The sequence below is a fragment of the Saccopteryx leptura genome, chromosome 13 (genome assembly GCF_036850995.1).
Source record: "Saccopteryx leptura isolate mSacLep1 chromosome 13, mSacLep1_pri_phased_curated, whole genome shotgun sequence".
NCBI classification, from domain to species: domain Eukaryota; kingdom Metazoa; phylum Chordata; class Mammalia; order Chiroptera; family Emballonuridae; genus Saccopteryx; species Saccopteryx leptura.
In genome coordinates, this window is record NC_089515.1 from 12,634,147 (window position 1) to 12,653,300 (window position 19,154).

At 40.7% G+C, this 19,154-nt stretch overlaps 2 protein-coding genes across 2 annotated transcripts in view; both read right to left on the bottom strand.

Annotated features, from left to right (window-relative positions):
- LOC136384694 (pancreatic lipase-related protein 2-like) overlaps positions 1–19,154 on the bottom strand; it is a 132,854-nt gene that overhangs the window by 49,501 nt on the left and 64,199 nt on the right. The gene's annotated exons all lie outside the window — the stretch shown is intronic.
- Positions 1,657–17,933, bottom strand: PNLIP (pancreatic lipase). The gene is made up of 13 exons (XM_066355303.1): positions 17,831–17,933; positions 17,646–17,691; positions 16,395–16,549; positions 15,662–15,784; positions 13,375–13,509; positions 12,114–12,225; positions 10,888–11,007; positions 10,651–10,770; positions 9,996–10,114; positions 7,833–7,962; positions 6,072–6,180; positions 5,432–5,596; positions 1,657–1,779 (listed from the first exon to the last, which is right to left on the bottom strand). The coding sequence occupies exons 2-13, from the start codon at positions 17,689–17,691 to the stop codon at positions 1,716–1,718; spliced, it is 1,398 nt and encodes a 465-aa protein (XP_066211400.1). The 5' UTR covers positions 17,831–17,933; the 3' UTR covers positions 1,657–1,715.

Consider the following 19,154-nt stretch of genomic DNA (forward strand, 5'->3'; position numbering starts at 1 on the left):
TCCTAGACCAATGAGTTCATTCCATATCAGATGGGAAGATTCCTAGGTGAGGCTTTCAGACAATAACAAATAATATATAAATATTTTGAATGAACTTATATCACACTCAGCTTCAGAAATTTAAGGCAGGATTTGTATTCACAAAGATTTGTGGATCTCTTTTGAAATCTTGATTTCTTGTCCACTGGACAGCTCTCCTGCCTTCAACTGTATGACTCCTTAAAAATCACAAAGATAAAGTTGAGATCTCCAGCTATCCCCTGCCATGTCTACACATCTGGATGGAGATGAATCATGCTTTCCTCCAGCCAATCAGCTCTGTCCTTATATTTTCCTCCAACTTCAAGTTCAGAATGTTCAGATACCCTTGTCATCTCAATAGAAAACTATCTTGTGAATTCTGGGGGAAGGGTAGGGTTGGCTCAAGATGGGTTCTCAGACCCCTAAATTCTGAGAAGTGTTTGTTCTGAGAAGACTGTTTTCTAAATCTTTCCCAGAGCCTAGTCTAGGGGTCGGGAACCTTTTTGGCTGAGAGAGCCATGAACGCCACATATTTTAAAATGTAATTCCATGAGAGCCATACAACAACCCGGGTATATTATGTATTGTACAATAAAAATTTGGTGTTGTCCCGGAGGACAGCTGTGATTTGGCTCCAGCCACCTGCAACCATGAACATGAGTGGCAGAAAATGAATGGATTGTAATACATGAGAATGTTATATATTTTTAACATTATTATTTTTTTTTATTAAAGATTTGTCTGTGAGCCAGATGCAACCATCAAAAGAGCCACATCTGGCTCGCAAGCCATAGGTTCCCGACCCCTGGCCTAGACACCCGCGTTCAGTTGAACCAGGCACATATAACATGCAAACCCCTTAAGGAATTTACATATGGGGTACACATGCAAGTAAGCCAGCAACTATGGTATGGAGAGAGAAGTGCTGAGATGGAGGAAGTCCTGGGTCCAGTGGGAATGTCGGGGACCTGTAGTCCAGTCTTAGGGGAGTGGGTAATGGAGGTGAAGAAAGTCTTCCTGAAAAAAGAGATGTCTACACAGAAGGAAGTCAGTCAGTAGGAGTTAAATAGACAGGAAAACAGGGGACAAGACATCCTAGGGAGGAAGAGTTTGCACAAAGGTCCAGCAGCATCCGAGGTCAAGGCCCTTTAAGGGACAGTGCCAGGATGCAGTGAGTTGATGCTGGGGTCCCGGGTGAAAGCCAGATATAGGGCCCTTGCAGGCTCACTAAGGAAAGTGGGTTCTACCTTGGGGACTATTGGGAGGATCTTTGATTTGTGCTTTAGAAAAATCAAAGAAGCCTCGGGGGGGGGTCTGAGGGAGCCCCCTGGGAGCAGCTAGGAAGCATTGGAAGTGCCCAGTCTTCAGCTCCTTACGCGTTACCCCCCTGAGATGTCTGAGTAGGAGCAGACGGTAGAACAAGCAGCACAGGTGGGTATTTGTGATGTGTGCCCACCAAGAAGGGGTCATTTTGGACCGGGACATCTGTCTTAAGTCATCAAACTGACATCAACCCTAAGCTCAAAGCCACAGTCATTTGTGGTTTATACTAACCCCAAAATTTAGATTTTAATCACTGCATCCAAAAGTTTCACAGGACAAAACTGGACGAATGATGACGAAGAAAAGAATGCATTGCTTTACCAATAGATTTTATTAGCAATAAGATTCAGTGGTCACATGTCATCAGGCTTCTAGCATGGAGTGAGAGCGAGCAGAACATCTTCCCTCACAGTTGTTTGACTACAGAAGTTGAAGCTGTGGAGAGAAAACAATGAAAAGTCAACTCCTGGCTCAATCAGAGCGTTGAGCATTTATTCGGGCTCTGGTCTTCCCCCATCTGAGTGAGGACAGCCCTGTGCCCGAGACCAGACATTGGCAGAGAGCGCACCTCTCTTCTGTGGAAAGCACTGCGTTCTCCCTCTCAAAAGAAATCAGCCAAAGTAAAAATTCCGGGGCCCTGGAGTCACATTGGCTAGACATTCTGATTTTAATTCAGTAACAGAAGTGAAATGACTAACTGTACTCATTAAGACTGAACAATACTTAGGGTGTTTGGGGCTAATTTTCTTTACTATGGAAGCATATGTAAATTTCCTGGCACATAAAAGTCCTCAGAAAATACTCTTTTCTCTTCATTTCCTTCTTTGTGGCTTTGATGGCTGGCAACTCACAAAAAGCAAATTAAAGGTTAAAAATGAATATTGATAAGGGGCACAGGAAATGAAGGGCACACAATAACTACTCATGAATAAGGGTGAACTGAGTTTGTTTTGTGGTAATTAAGAATTTGCTGGAGTGAAATTTCCTGCATATGAATTTTGGCACTAAACTTTCATTTAATTATCTGTCAAATGGAGATCATACTAGTACCCACAGTCAAAGAGTAAACATATCTGTCACCCTTACATTTTCTTTCAGCGTCTTGGTCATCTTTCCTTTCTGTCCTTCTCATCTTTCTCCCTCCCCAGGCGACCACTGATGTGCTGTCCCTCTGGACTCATTTGAGTTGTATAGAATTTTATATGAATTGAAATCAAAGGTGGATGCACTCTTCCGTCTAACTTCTTGTATTCAGTGTAATTTTGTTCAGTATAATTATTTCGAGATTCATCCATTTTGGTACATGCATCTCTAGCACATTCCTTTTCACTGCTGAGTAGTATTTCAATTTGTTTACTCATTTTCCTGTTGGCAGGTGGTGAGCTATTTCCAGTCTTTGAATATTCATGTACGCATCTTTGTATAAACACATGTTTTCTTTTCTTGTGGGTAAATACTTAACAGGGGAATGGCTGAATCATAGGTAGGGGTTATGTTTGGCTTTTTAAGAACCTACAAAACTGTTTTTAAGAATGATTGTATTACTTTATATTCCCATCAAAGTGTATGAGAGTTTAAGACGCTTCACATTCTCACCAACACTGGGTACTGTCCATCTTTTAAATTTTAGCCAGTTAAATAACTTTAGAGTGATATATCATTGTGATTTTAACTTGCATTTCCCTAATAACTAATGGTATATCTCTTTTGGTCCTTTCACTTTTAACCTACTTGTGTTTTTATACTTAAAGTACATTTCATGTAGGCAGCACACAATTGGCTGTTAATTTTTAAAAAAATCCAATTTGACAATCTCTATCTTCTAATTTTTGTAGTTGGACCATTTTCATTTAATCTGATTATGGATATGGCTAGGTTTAAGTCTATCATTTTGCTCTTTGTCACCTATAGTCACCTATATCCTGTGTTTTCTTTTCCTCTTTTTATGCCCTTTTTTTTTTTTTTTTTAAATACAACTTTATCTCCTTTGTGGACTTATTAGGTAGAGTTCTTTGTTTTATTATTTTGTGGTGGCTTTTGAATTTATACAATATATTTTTAACGTATCATATCTTACTTTCAAGTGATGCGTCAATTCACATTTTATATAAATACAGCAGGGTATTTCCATTCCTTCCTTCCTACCCTTTATGGTACTGTTATCACATATTTTACACATTATAACCCTTTCAAATATAACCATCATCTTAAAATAGTCAATTATTAAAGACTTAAATAATAGCCCTTGCCGGTTGGCTCCGTGGTAGAGCGTCGGCCTGGCGTGCAGAAGTCCCAGGTTCGATTCCCGGCTAGGGCACACAGGAGAAGTGCCCATCTGCTTCTCCACCCCTCCCCCTCTCCTTCCTGTCTGTCTCTCTCTTCCCCTCCCGCAGCGAGGCTCCATTGGAGCAAAGATGGCCCGGGCACTGGGGATGGCTCCTTGGCCTCTGCCCCAGGCGCTGGAGTGGCTCTGGTCGCAACAGAGCGACGCCCCGGAGGGAGGGGCAGAGCATCACCCCCTGGAGGGCAGAGCGTCGCCCCCTGGTGGGCATGCCGGGTGGATCCCGGTCGGGAGCATGCAGCAGTCTGTCTGACTGTCTCTCCCTGTTTCCAGCTTCAGAAAAATACAAAAAAAAAAAAAAAAAAGACTTAAATAATAATATTTAAAGACCTTGTGTATTTTCCAATGTAGTTACTGTTTCCTAGTCTCTCAGTTTCTTTTTGTAGATTCTTTTCCAACTGGTATAATTTCCCTCCCCCTGATGACCTTCCTTATATTGACCTGATGGTGATAAATTCTTTCAGCTTTGGTATGCCTGAAAAGCATTTCATCTTCATCTTTGAATATTTTTGTGGATATAGAATTGTAGGTTAACAGTTCTTTTTTCAGTACTTTAGAGATGTTTTACTGTCTTTTCACTTGCATTGTTTCTGACGAGAAATTTGCTGTAATTATTTTCTTTATTTCTCTGTACATAAAGTGCATTTTTCCTCTAGCTACTTTTAAGATTTTTCTATTTATAACTAATTTTGAGCAATTTGATTTTGACATTTGTTGGTTAGTTTTCTTCATGTTTCTTGTTGTATCACTTGGATCTGTTGGTTTATAGCCTTTGTCAAGATAGAAAGTTTTGAAGCCATTATTTCCTCAAATATATTTTTCTGTGTCCTCCTTTAGGGTCTTCAATGAGAAGTATAATATACTTCTTGAAGTTATTTCACTGCTCACTGATATTCTTTCCATTTCAAAAATCTTTTCCTCTGTATGTTTATTTTGGATAGTTTACATTCTGTTTTCAGGTTCACCAATCTTTCTTCTGCAATGTCTAATGTGCTGTTAATTGCATCCAGTGTACAAGGTGAGACAAAAGTAAGTTTACAGTTGTTTGTGTGGAATAGAATACAATGGTTAGTAAATAATACAAGAATAAACTGTGTTTCACATACTCACAACTGTAAGCCTACTTTTACGGGGACTGAATGGCATGATGACAAAAGAAGAATAAAGTGTGTGCCTAAGATTTTGGCTTTATATTCAAAATACTGGTTTTGTTATGATTATCATCATCATTTCACTTTTTCTGGTGGTTCATCATGGTTAATATCCTTAGGCTCACACACACTTTAGTCTTGGCTAGAATGAAAGTTGACCTCTGTTTTCACTAAGAGGGCCAATGATCCAAAATAGCTCATTTGTATTCCTTGGTAAATTAAGTGTTTTCCTGATAATTTAACTGGCAGTTTGGTGAACCCAGAACATTTGGGGAAGTTACACATATTAAGCACACACATAGCACAAGGCACAGCTGCTAAATGAAATCATTCTTCTTGCCTTAGGTCATGAAACCAGATCCTCATTGTAACATAAGTTGTATTAGATAACACAACACTCATCTACAAATCTATCAAAGTGGTTTTCCTAAAGTTCTATACTTTCTCCTAAAGAAACAAAAGGGATTAGGAAACAGCTGTGGTTGGGATGTAGGAGAACCATTATAGGAGCTACAACTTAAAGTAAACTTTCAGTGGGAATAGAACTATAAATGTGATTCAATACTTCAAATCTCTTTGGATTTTTATTACTTACACTTGTCCATCACTTCTCTCCACCATGATCTTGGATGCTCCCACTTTGGGTAGAGTTGGGTTGATTACATTGTTATACCAAACAAATTTAACCATTTGCAAATTTCCAACATCCACATCTGAGTCAAATTCATTGGAATGAATACCCTCTGGTCGGAGAACACCCCTTAGGAGTTAAATGGTTAATAAAAACATACATAAATATACATATAAGTATATATATATTTCTAAAACCATCTTAGAGTGCATCTCTAGTATGATGATTAATAGTACATTTGTCATTCTAATGTATTAAATAAGTGCAAACATGTAGGCTAACTCAGTGGTAGTTTGCCATCAATAACTCAGACATATTTATTCATTATCCTCCCACAGTTTAGTAAATGATGACATCATTATATTATCTTTTCTCAGTTGTTTGGTGGACAGAATATTTACTGGTGATAAATCAGAAGCCACTCATCAAAGGAAACATCAGGAGTTTCCCCAGAAAATAGCAGAGAAAAAAGTTTAGAAACAAAATTCTGAAATATATTAAGGTCCAAGGGTGAGACAGTCTCTACCTTTTCATGATATGTGGCAGTACCATTGCATGTGAGGTACTCCAACATGTAAGGAGCTTAGAGTTATATGTTACTCACTTGAAAACTTCATACTGCTTAGAGTTTCCTTTGTCTCCAAACAAAGAAACTAGCACGTGTCCTCTAACCTTCTTTCCAGACAGAGTAACAGTGACCTTATACCTCCAACCTGCATAAAGGGTAGGAGAGAATTTGTAAAATGTCAGCTTGCAGGAAAAAAACACTGAAAACAGGCTAAACTTGAATTCCACATCTGCTGAATTCTGAATAATACACACACACACACACACACACACACACACACACACACACACACAGTCTGAATATTGGTAGTTCTTCTAATAGTCATGGACATTCCTTTATTCCACTGATTTTCAGTCGTTTTCTTCCCATGGCACACATGAACTAATTACTAAAACTCTGCAGCACAATGCCTGACCTGTGGTGGCTCAGTGGATAAAGCATTGCCCTAGAATACTGAGGTCACCAGTTTGAAACCCTAGGCTTGCCCAGTCAAGGCACATATGGGAGTTGATGCTTCCTGCTCCTCCCCCTTCTCTCTCTCTCTTTCTCTCTCTCTCTTTTTCTCTGTCTCTTTCTCTCTCTCCTCTCTAAAATGAATAAATATAAAAATAAATATTTTTTTAAAATAAAAGATGAGATAAAACTCTGCAGCACACCAAAAAAAATTATATTTTTTGCCGACCTGACAAAAAAAATAGGTATAATTTTGATTTATTCACACTGAATGTCCATTATTGTATTGGCTCTTGTCATTTTTTAAATTTAGTAGTTTCAAGGAAAAGAGGTCAGTGCCCCTCACTAAATAGCCAGGTGTTGCATGTTTTAAAAATTCTTGCAGCACACCGGTTGAAAAATTACTGCTTGATCTAGAAGTCCCGAGACCATGCGTTGGGGGAGGGGAAGAGCACACACTATCCAGAGTCAATAGATTTCAAGCCAAGGGGAAAATATATTTTGCTTTCGATTTTTTTATACTAACAACTTATTCTTAAATGTTAAAATAACTTTGTTAACATATAGAAAATAGCGGACTATGACATTTGCATCAGTTTACTTCATTTTCATACATCACTGCATTTTAGACTACTGTCATCTCTTTGTCTATGTGGTCTACTTTCATTTTAAAAATTCTACAATTCAACTTTCCATTGCCATTGGAAATGTATTAATATGTGGTAATCCATGTACGGTACTGGTCAATAGTAAACTACCAGTTTTTACTATTTTGAGCTAGCCTGGGCTCTTGGGGAAGGAGATTAAATTTGGCTTTGGTTTTTACAATGCAGCAAACCTCATTGGTTCCCAACCAAATAGTTTTCTTCCTCTATTAGCTGGAAGGGAAACCTGGAGTCCGTCCCATGCTCCACCCCCCACACACCCTCTAATTCCCAGCACCCTCGGGGTCTGCAGTCCCACGTATGTCTTCTCTCCCTCAACTCCTTTCCGTGTCCACACCTTCTGCCCTCTCTCTCCTGGATCACTCTCCTGTTTGTGCAGAATCTCAGAATTTTGCTCAGTGAAACTTTTGACTGACTATGAAGAGGCTGGAGGGAAAGAAGCCTCCAGAATTCAGCACCAGCATTAAATATGAAGACATTTATTTTTGTTTGCATTCATAGTTCAGTCCCCATTCTCTGTTCTACCACGCAGATTCGCTGAGCACAGCATTTGTGTATCTTTCCATGTTGTGGAGGGGTGTTTAAGACTTTTGTACAGAAAAGCAATCCTATGCATTTTCACCGGGCGTGATAAAACACGTACCATTAAGAACTTAAGGCGAATCAAATCGAGACTTACGGGCAAAGCAGCTGGCATCACCAGTGTTTAGGTAAAAGGTCTCTCCCATGCCCTTTGTTTTCTCAGCGTATCTGTCAGCATAATGACCCATCTGGGGGCAGCCTTCACTCGGACAGGGGAAGCACTTGTTCTAGGGAAAATAAACAAGTGATGGATGAGGGTGCTCTTTCTCATAATAGTGCCTCATCTTTTTTTCACATGTTGTTCTGTGAAAGGCAACGTTCTGAAGCCAATTCTGTTCTGATAAGAGAGGTCGTTTACAGTGTCTCAGCGAAGGTTAAAAATTAGCAATCTCGCTGTTAAATAACACGAGCCTAACAAAAATAGAAAAATCACACAAAAGAGAATTTATGGATATATTTATATCTACATATTTTAATCTTCTCTTTTCTGCCTCGGTTGCCCCAGCAGGTGGTTAGAATTTATTGTATAAAGTTTGCAAGAAGCAGAGCAGAAAGTGATAATCAGCTTTTGATTCACTAAATAAGACCCAGTAAGAGGACAATAGGCTCGAAAGTCAGGTTTTTCACAATTTCTTTAGCTCCTAATTAGCATATCAAAAGCAAAAGAATTCAGATCTCAGAATTCTCTCCTGCGGAGAGAAAATGCTCCTGTAAGTTGTTAAGGCTTAGCCAGATGGTTGGGGTCTAGAAAAGATGGATAATCACACAGAAACTGTGGGCCAAGGAATTGTGGGAGGAAGAGAGGGAGAGGGAGGAGCCAGAGTGGGAAGGACTAAGGTAGCAGTTTCCACTACGGAAGAGTAAGGCTGCTCCGTTCCTGGATCGATGGACCAGATGGGGACGGGCCAAGTACAGGTCTGCATTCAACAAAAGCTAACTGGAGACTGAGCCAGCCGGGAAGAACGGCCAGAGCTCTCGGAGGACAGACATTGCTTGAGCCAGAAGAGTAGATATTCCCAGAATCCATCAGCAGACGTTGGCCATGAGCCCATCAATAAAGCAGACCCCCAAGTTCTCCCTCTGCCCAATATACGCTGACCACCACCACCGTGACCGCCTGGGCCAGGACCAACTTGGAGAGAAATGCTGAGAGATCTGCGAGAGTGAGAATTTTTCTTATGAAAGTGTCTGAGCATTACCTAAAAGGACCGTTTATATTATTGAGTCAGTCAGATTAAGTTTCACTGAATGATACCTAAAGCTTCTCTGTTTGTTTTCCCCATTACCTAGAGAACACGGATTTAAGAAGAAGATAAAGTTAGATTAAAGAACAGGGAATGTTCTGGTTGTATATGGAAGCTGTTCTGTGAATAAAATATACACACACCTCCCCCAATCATACACATAATGGCCTACAGTTGTTGAATGGTAATCATTATACTTTAGGTTCTGGGCAGTTAACATATGTCAACTCATTAAATCTTCCCACCAAATCTATGAAGTCTACCATTATTATTTATATTTAGAAATGAAGAAATTGTCTTAGAGAAGTTAAATATTTTGCCCCAAATTATTCAGCATTTTAATGGTGAAACCTGGATTCATATTCTCTCTCCTCATCACTAAGGCATACCTCCTTGGTAATTGTGACTTCACCTGGCATATTACTCGATCTTTTATTTATTAGGTGGCACAATTCATACATTTTTGTTTGAAAAAATTATAGAGAAAGGAAAAACAAGTAAAAATAAGCAGGCAACAGATAGGTCATATTCAAAATCACATTTAAAGATCTTAACCTAGATATCTAAAGAATACCAAGCAAGGTGAAAACTTGCAAAACATTTTTGGCAATTATGAGATTGCACAAAAACATTCACAGGCTCATTATATTATCGTTTTATGAGGTCAGCAATTAAGACAAGTATTCCATGTTTATTAGCATCCTGTAGCCACAGCTCAGATTTCCAGACTTTTTTTTTTACTTAGAATTATTTCCAAAACAAGATTGAACATTTACCTCTCACATGAAGAAAGGAGAGAACAAGGCAGACATGAAGCATTTCCATAGACAAGGCCATTTCTCTAAAGTTGTCCAGTACCTTATTGCTATTAAAATAAGTCTGTGTGACTAAAAGTATACATCTTGTGGCAGTCATATAGTAACACTCACTGAATGCATGTCAAGGACACTGAATCACACCAGCCAGGAGGAAGGATGGTCACAACATTCTTTAGGCGCAAGGTGGAGTCTACTCACTTTAGTGAAGTCGCTGTAAGAGGCACAGGGGAACCCAGTAAAGCCATCAGGGTTGAGGATGCTATCAGAGTAGTACTTGTAGCTTCTCAGGTGATTACAGGCGAAAAAGTCACGAGAGCCTTTGAAATCAGACAGGATTCCTCGTCAGTGACAGATTTTCTTTTTCCAAGCTAACGTCGTGATCAGAATATAGTTAAATTGTTGAATAGATGTCTCTCATGGTGTAAACTCATGGTGGTCACAGAACAAAAATCATTTATAAACTGTGTTTATGATTTGAGATGGAATTAGAAGTTGAGTACTGTTTAAGATGACAATAGTTATGCCATAGCTAATAGAAAATGACATTTTTAGAAATAGAAAACTAGCTCTTTTTTTTTTTAGTGGAAAGATACTTTAGAAGTAAAAGATTGATCCCTATAGATAAAACTTCATAATGCATTTCCTGAATTTGATCCTTGGAAAGTTGACTACAAATACATCTTCTTTCTTACAATTTCCTCATGCTCACTGTCCCCAGTGAAAATTTCACATCTTGGGGATACAATTAAAAGTCCTTTGTCATACAAAATGTAAGGCCTGTATTTAGCAAGGTTAGCAAAGTGAAATACAGATATTTCCCCCCAAAGAACTCTCATGCACACAATGGTTTTACCTTCCCAGATCCCCTCTATGTCCACAATCTGAGAGAGAATGTTCTTCTGACATCCGGGCATGTCTTTTCCTCCGTTTGGGAAGAAATCCAGGTGTCCCACGGTTTGGCTCATTCCAAACCCTGAAGAATTTCAAAATATGGGAAAGACGATGTGAATGTACGGACTGAAAACCCTCTACAGCACTCCAATGTATGGGTGCAGAAAGCACTCTAGGAGGACAAATTCGGGGAGCTCACCCATGTTGGGGATGATGGGGGCGGCGTCTGTGTGAATTACATCCACAAACTGGGCATCGCTGGCGTCCAGTCGGACTAACTCTGGAGTCCCCTCAAAGCAAGGTTCAGCGGGGTCCAACCCTAAGTAACAGAGGCGTCATGTTAAAATCCATCCGTGTACCTGCCCACTCTCCCGTCTTCGTTAGTGACAGACCCGAGTGCAAGCAGTGGCGGTCGGCATGAGTTATGCATGAAAGAGTTTGGCTGATTCTTTCCCACTTTCCCATTTTCTGAAGGGAACTCTGCATCTAATTTACTATCTGCATTAAAGTGAATTTTCCTCAAACCGTGGAATTTCGATTTACTTATGGATACTTAAGTCACTGGGGCAATCCTGATCACTAGCGGCAGTTGTCAGGAAAGTCCAGATTCTGAGAGACACTGAGCTCCCTAAAAGCTGTTCAAGTTAAAAGAGTCCTCACTATTCTCTAAGCTCCCATGAGGGTAGGACCCTGGTTTTCACGGTCACCAGGACCACAACTTTGCACAGTGCCCGGCTGACGTGCCCAGCTGACGTGCCTGGCTGACGAGGCTCTCGAAAACATTTACAGACAACGGGAGACTGTTCTCTCCAGCAATGAATGACAGACATTCCAGATGCCTCCTCCTATTCAAATGTAACCAATTTAGAGTATAAAAAAAGGAAATCAGAGTGGGAGTATAGAAGCGGACAGTGACCGTTTCCTGAAAAAGTCATCTCTCAGCTGCAGGATAGCAAAGTCTTTCTTATCAACTTCTGGGGTTGTTTTAGGACCTGCGTAGCCAACATGTGACCCCCATTGTCATCCAAGGTTTTAAAAATAATATATTTTATCTAATTAGCAGCATGTAGAACTATTTGTTATTTATTATATTTTTATGCTGTTTACCCTATTCATGACATTTGTCCTTTGTGAATACTTGAAAAAGGGAAAATAGGTATGGTTAAGAGCTCCAGACATTTTTAATTCACATTTTAGTCATATGCAATATTAATATGTTAAACAGGGCTCTGTAGACCAAAGATTGATATCAAAAAAAAAAAATTCACCAGGCCTCCACAAACACTGATTTCTGATAACATGGCTCAGTTTAGAAAATGGGAAAACCTGTCTTCTTAGATAAAAAGCAGGGCTGCACTGAATTTCCATCCTTTCCTTGTGGAATCCATTTAGTCTAATTTTGTAGCTCTTACTCTTTTGACCAACCTGTGATCCGTCCAACGGTCCCATTGGTCCTCCTTCCAGCTTCCCCAGCAGCATGGGAACCCAGGCTGTGGCCAATGATGTGGACATTGGAAGGTGAGTAGCCAAATGCCGACTGGTAAAAAAAAAAAAAGCACTTCTTCAGAATGTTTTCAAATACTGCAAAATTCAAGTTGGATACAGAAGGGAAACTGAAAACTTGAATCTTGAGAAGACACACTCTGCCTTCTAAGCAATTTCTTTTCATAATAGTTTTCAGTTACCATAGAAAATGGTGATAGTTTCCACATTTAAACTGGTAGAGGTCGGGCTCTCTTTTGTTGTTTTACTTAGTAGAGAGTCCTTTCAATGGATATGAAGAATTGTTATGTGGCGGTAATAAAGCATGAATTTGGGTGAGAAAATAATAACGAAAGCAAATATTTAGGCACCCTCAAGCTTTAACATTCTCTTTGTTTTTAGTTGATAACATCAAGGTAGCTTGTTATTGTTGTGCTTCTCTTAAAAATTTAGAAACAAAACCAAACCTAGTTTACTCTTTTTTTTTTTTTTTGTATTTTTCTGAAGCTGGAAACGGGGAGAGACAGTCAGACAGACTCCCGCATGCGCCCGACCGGGATCCACCCAGCACGCCCACCAGGGGCGACGCTCTGCCCACCAGGGGGCGATGCTCTGCCCCTCCGGGGCGTCGCTCTGCCGCGACCAGAGCCACTCTAGCGCCTGGGGCAGAGGCCAAGGAGCCATCCCCAGCGCCCGGGCCATCTCCGCTCCAATGGAGCCTTGGCTGCGGGAGGGGAAGAGAGAGACAGAGAGGAGGGGGGGGTGGAGAAGCAAATGGGCGCTTCTCCTGTGCGCCCTGGCCGGGAATCGAACCCGGGTCCCCCGCATGCCAGGCCGACGCTCTACCGCTGAGCCAACCGGCCAGGGCTAGTTTACTCTTGAGGCTGACAAGATCATGTGCTAAGTTGGCTTAATTGCTGGTAAAATTAAAAGAAATACTGGGGGGATTCTGTCGAAACAGCCTATGTGGTTGCCTAACAAATAATACCACATTTAAGAAAAACTAGTTTATTGGCCTTAACAGGCGTGTTGATGAAGCCCAAATCGGGATTTCGTTTGCATTTCTTTTCAACCAAGGGGAAAAGCCAATCTCAGTAGAAAAATGTCTTTAGCAATTACCGTACCTACAGCACTTGCTGTTGTTGTTGTTCTTTGGAAGAGAACCCAGAGGCAAGATGCATGGGCTTTTATATACAAAAGGTACCTGAAGGACTTCAATAAAATATGCCACTTCTGCCCCCACGATCCGGATGTTCTGTGCGGCCTGCGTGTATCCCGTCCGGGAGCCGCTTTTCCAATCCACGCAAATGCAGTTGACACTTTCCACGTGAAACAGGTTCTGGTGGAAAAGGCACAATGGATAGGTAAACGATTCGGCATCTTCATTAATTTCCGATTAATACATTTGAGGATTAGGATTTATAATGTAGTGTTTCCTCTTAACCCCCAAAACAAAGAACAAAACTTCTAGCCTGTTATGGATATGGAATCCCTTTTATAGTTGAACATTGACTCCACACTGGAGGCTTGGCCATAATAGGAACTGAATTCTTGGGATTTCTACTGCAACAGTTGCATAAACACCATTTCAGGGGGGAAAAGATATAACATCTGGTACAGTGGGTTGTCTCAGAGCTTTATAAAGTCGTAAGACTACATTATCCCTTACTAGAATACACCCCAGGACATTGCCTGTCTTATTCACTTGTTCACTGTTGTATCTTCAGTGCTTTGACCAGTTCCTGGTGCATACTTTGTGCTCAATCAATATTTATTGAATGAATAAATAAATGAATAAATGAAAGACTATGTTGGACCCCCTTAAATAACTATGCTAAAGGTAAATGAGTTTTTCCATAATGGAAAAACTAATCAAAGTTTTCAGACCAACACGTTTTATTATCTATTACTAAAAAGTTATTTTGCATGAAAGTACAATCTACTGGAAGCTTTATTTGGTGGGGGTCAGTGATAGTTTCATATCATCAGATCTGGCAGGACTGTTGTTTGTTTGAGTGTGTGTTTATACATATTCCCATCGTTTTTCCAAAAAGAATTTGAGAAGAAGGAAGCAATCTTAGAAATCACCTCCCACTCTTCCGTTTTACTGATAGAGAAGTTCCCAGAGGGGAAACAATGTGCCAAAGTCAGGGACAGAGAGAGACTAGAATCCAGGACCTTTAACCTTTGAGTTCGATCCACTCTTCTCCATCGGAGTGCAGATAGGATGTCAAAGCCAAGCACATGATGCAATGAAAGCACATCTGCTTTTGAGATCTCAGAAATAAATCATCTATATGTGTCTAAAGGTCTACATTCCTACAGAGCTGAGAATCACTTAGTTTTTTCTTCACGATTGTGGAGAAATTTATTGCCGTCCCCCAACAGCCATCAACTTGAAATTACTTTAGAAGATAAGTCATGGTTTGACTGATTATTTCTAAACGTGGGGACAGAATTAGCCCACTCATTCTCAGGTCAGCAGAAACTCTCTGGAGTCGTCTCCAGTTAGCCTTTCCCTCGAGTCATAGACAGATCTGGAATTAAACAGGATTATCGGTGTCCTTCTCTCGAGACACTCTGGAGGGATGACTGCTCCCTGTGCCACAGCTGGCCACAGAAGCATTGTGAATAAATGCATCAATGATAAAGTTTGAGCAGTGACCTAAAGGTTAATAAGAAAGTTGGTTCTGTTTGATTTTCTGTCTTTTAAAAATATTTTTAGCGATTGATTCTTAGAGAGAGAGGAAGGGAGAGAGAGAGAGAGAGACAGAGAGACAAGAGAGAAACACCATTGTTGTTCCCCTTATTCATGCGTTCATTGGTTGGTTCTTGCATGTGCCCTAACTGGGGATTGAACCCACAACCTTGCATGTCAGGATGGTGCTTTAACCAACTGAGCTATCGGGCCAGGGCCTCTGTCTTTTTTTTTTTTTTTTAATTCTTAATTGTCACAGGGCACATAGCCAAAGACAAAGGAAAGGAAACAGAATCACTTCTACTATGGAAACAACAGATGCGGGAAATGAAAACCAACCCAGCTTTCCTAGGAATTGCTACCCCAGGAGATTACAGAGTAGCAAGTGAAAACCAAAGGAAAAGCATTCTTTCAAGCAAAAATGAGTTACATTAGCTCCTTCATCTAAAAATGAAAACCTATTAAAAAAAATGAAAAGCTGTTGAAAATGCAACTCATGTTGCATCAGTACGGTAACGTGTTGCTAAGATTGGAAGTATCTCTGTATTCTTTATTGAAGCGCTACTACCCAGAGCCTCCAAACGCCTGCCAACCTGGCCGCCCTGACGGTGCCAGGCCCTCTCCATCCCTCCGCCTGCTGGACCTCCCCCGGGGAACCTGGGCCGGCAGAGTTCAAAGCTCCTCCTTCGTCACCACGGCTAGTATTTGCCCTGATTGGTCGGGGCCTGTGCCTTCCCCATGGTTAATTATCACTCCAGAATCAGTCCTCCCTTAAGAGATGACCACGTCTCACCTTGCACATGTTGGCCAGCCAGCTTTCTTCTCCTTTGTCTATGAATCCGTGAATAATGAAGCGGGTTTTTCTATCTGTTTTGAAATTGGAGACCTCAATGGTTGATGGCTCTGCAACGAGTTCCTATTTGGGGGAGAAAAGGCTTCCACGTCAAGTTTATTACAGACTCCAGTGGACCTGTTCATGGTAGAAGAAGACCGCCCGGGCTCAGGACCTTCGGGAGTGAGGGTTCTCCCATCCCAACCGAACCATCTGCAGTCACCATCAAGTCCCTGCTTTCCAAATATCATGACATTTTTATAATTGTTCTACTTGGGATGATCTATTTCCTATAACATTGCTAGTAGGGGTCTCATTTCCATGCAATGGAAGGGTTTCTCTGTGCATATTCTATATACATAAAATATGTTGGAAGATTATATATAACATTGAGAGATTATATATATATATATATATATATATATATATATATATATATATATATATATAAGCACACATATATCCATACTTAAATTATTTATTAAACAGTATCATAGAGATAGGAGAAGAATAATTGCAAGGTAATGGACTTTTTATATACAAAGTTACAGAAAATAATACTTAAGCGCACAGTCCTCAAAGTCTACAAAGACGTAAATTCCACTGACTTATTCTCTTTAGAAGACTTATAATTCGTTATCCTTATCATGTAAAATAGGTGAAACTTAGTTCTGAAAACGATGAGCTCCCTTACTTGGTAGGTGTTCGGGTTCTCATTGGTGTAGAGGAGGAAGCGGGTGTTGACTTCCTTGGGGCCCCAGGGCAATATTTTCAGGGGTCTTTCCACAATTCCTGCCCATGGGGCATTATCGCTGAAGCAGCCAAGTCTTTGGAAGCAGATTTCTTTTCCTGCAATCACCCAGGAGGGTTTTAAGGATGTTAGTTTAACCAGAATGCTCTTCTTAATGGTCCCTCTGGCAAAATATGAGCTAACTTCTATTTTGCGGCATCTTTTCTTCCTCCTCATCCCCAAATGTCTTCCTAACTACACGTTCACAAAACGGCGTCACCAGACAACGTCCAAGCTGAAGAGAGGCTGTTGTGTCTCATTTCTACCTTGCAGGACCGCCCCAGTCCTTCCTCTCTGTGCAGTCCTGTGCAGGTCCCATTTAGCCTCTCAACTCTGTTGCCTTTCCTGAGCCCTTGATGCCCAAGAAAGAAGCAGCCTCGTGTCCCCAGGCCTCGGTAGAGAAGGTGAGACTCTCAACTCCTTGTAGCCACCTTCCGGCTCGTTGCATGCCAAGGCCAAAGCTTTATATCTCCAGATGGCTAGTATTGAGGTCTCTAAGCTAGGTTAAAGGGGCACCCTGGATTCCCAGGACCCAGGGAACTCACAAATAATCAAATAGCAAATCCATTGTTTGATAGACTCTAGGCTTAAATGTCACCCCGTAAAAGAATAACACAAAGGGAGTGTTCTTGAAGAAGACGAAGTCTAGATGAATAGGACTAGGAGTAGCAGCTGTGGTGGGGGCTGTATTCTCAAAATCTACCTGGGCAAGGTGATTGATGTGACTTACGTTACCTACATCTCACAGCGATCCTCCGGGAGGGGTGGTGGTCTATGCTTATTTCACAGAGGACGATAGAGAGAGATTCAGAAGAGAGGACAGAGAGGTTCAGAATTGTGCTCAGGGGAATACCTTTGTGGCTGGTGGACCAGGGTTCGAACCCCATACGACACCAAGCTAGGGTTGCTAAATTTAGCCAACGAAAATACAAGTTAGAGTATCAGATAAATTTTTGAAGAGGAAACTATCACATAGTTATTATTGATCTGCAATTCAGATTTAACTGGGTGTCTTAGCTTTTACCTGGAGACCTGCCTCCAAGAGCTGGGGCTCGCATTCACAGACCTGTCTCTGCTCCTCACCACTGCGGCTAGAATTCAGCCTCCATGGCCCTTCCTGAAAGTATCTAGCACTCTGGAAAGATATTTACTTACCTACTACTGTTCCCAGCAGCAGCGAAAGTGTCCAGATTAGAAGCATCTAAACAAAGTTAAAAATATGAATGAATCTGGCTGCATTCGTTTTTAAAGAATTGGCCTAATTCAAATTCACTTAGACCTCTGGGTGAAAAGAGGCCAAAACTCATAAAGGAGGCTTGGAATACCTGCCCCTGACTCACCGTGGCAGCCCCGTCCGGTCCCGCGCACAACCCGGTGGCACCCAAAGTTCCTTTTTATAAGCCAGCCTTATCTTTCCGAGCGGTTCCAAGGAAAAGTGACATGCAAAGACAGGAGGTGCCAAGGATGTATTTCTACTTTTAATCATAAGTAAACCAAAATTGATAGAGTAGGTAAAGTTTCCCACAGCGCTTGGGGGAAGATGAGAAAAGGGAACGGTTCTCTTCCGACCTCATTACATAATGCTCAGAATCACCATATGCTTTTGTGCTAAATGTTCCAGGCTGCCTCTTTCTGAATGTGCGGTTCCCTGTGAAGGTCTGTGGGTATGCGTGAAACGAAACGGTTTTCAGAGTTTGATAGCAGCATTCTTGAAAACAAATACTAAAAGCTTACCAGCTCCGGCAGTTCTTGTATAACCTTGCCTGACCCTCAGAAACAGAAAAATAGAGGCAATTATTCAGGAGAGTCCGTTCTTTGTGGGGAAGCACTTGATATTTTATTTAATAGTCTATAGAACTAGTTCATTTCTCAACAATAGCATGGAAAAAAGAATAAATAAACTGACAAAAGGAATTGAAAGTAATTCTAAGAGTATAGAGGTGAAGTCAGTGACCCCCACCAACCCCACGAAATTGTGAATAAGAAAGAAAAATAAAATTCAACTTGGAAAAAATGTTTGGGGAAAAATAATCTGAAGGAAGTGTTTTATAGAAAAAGGAAACTGGAATGTTTTCAGTTGGTGATAGATTGCTTCAGTAAACCTTTAAAAAATGATAATGGGATCCATCATTTTAAGAGATTTGCTATTTATCCTGACAGCATCACAGACAGAGATCGGGTCACTTGAAGTTGCCACCTTTGTAGGTCAAAAATGGTCAAATAATTCAGTTCCCTGACAAAGTTTACAGGTACAGAAAGAAATCAATAAAATTATTTGTGAATGAGGAAAGTTCTAGAATGTGGGATAAGGCAGACGGTAAAATCAGGACTGAAGGCACGAGAAAGAATTCCATGGATGGCACCCAGCAGACCCTGAATGTATCCCTGTGTCACGAGTGAACCAACAAACGAGGGAATGAAAATAAAAAGCAATTTACGTTTGCATAATTCCTACAGTAAGAACTGCCTATACAATATCACAGTAAAGAACTGTGGTTTTTCTGAAGTCCTTTTTACTCAAAACAAGAAAACGAAAAAAATAAACCCCCAAAAGCAAGCCAATGTTCACTTTAAGTTTACCTCGGAGTAAAATGTATCCTGTGTGAATTACCAAATAATTCATACAAAATTTCTAAGTTGGCATTTTCGATAGTACCATAGAAG

What these genes read in the sequence shown, in the direction of transcription:
- PNLIP (XM_066355303.1), bottom strand. Translation starts at nt 17,691, where the DNA reads ATGCTTCTAATCTGGACACTTTCGCTGCTGCTGGGAACAGTAGTAG. An exon ending in GCTGCTGGGAACAGTAGTAG is followed by an intron (nt 16,550 to 17,645) that starts GTAAGTAAATAT and finishes GGGTGATTGCAG; the next exon opens with GAAAAGAAATCTGCTTCCAA. An exon ending in CTTACAGCGACTTCACTAAA is followed by an intron (nt 7,963 to 9,995) that starts GTGAGTAGACTC and finishes TATTTTCCCTAG; the next exon opens with AACAAGTGCTTCCCCTGTCC.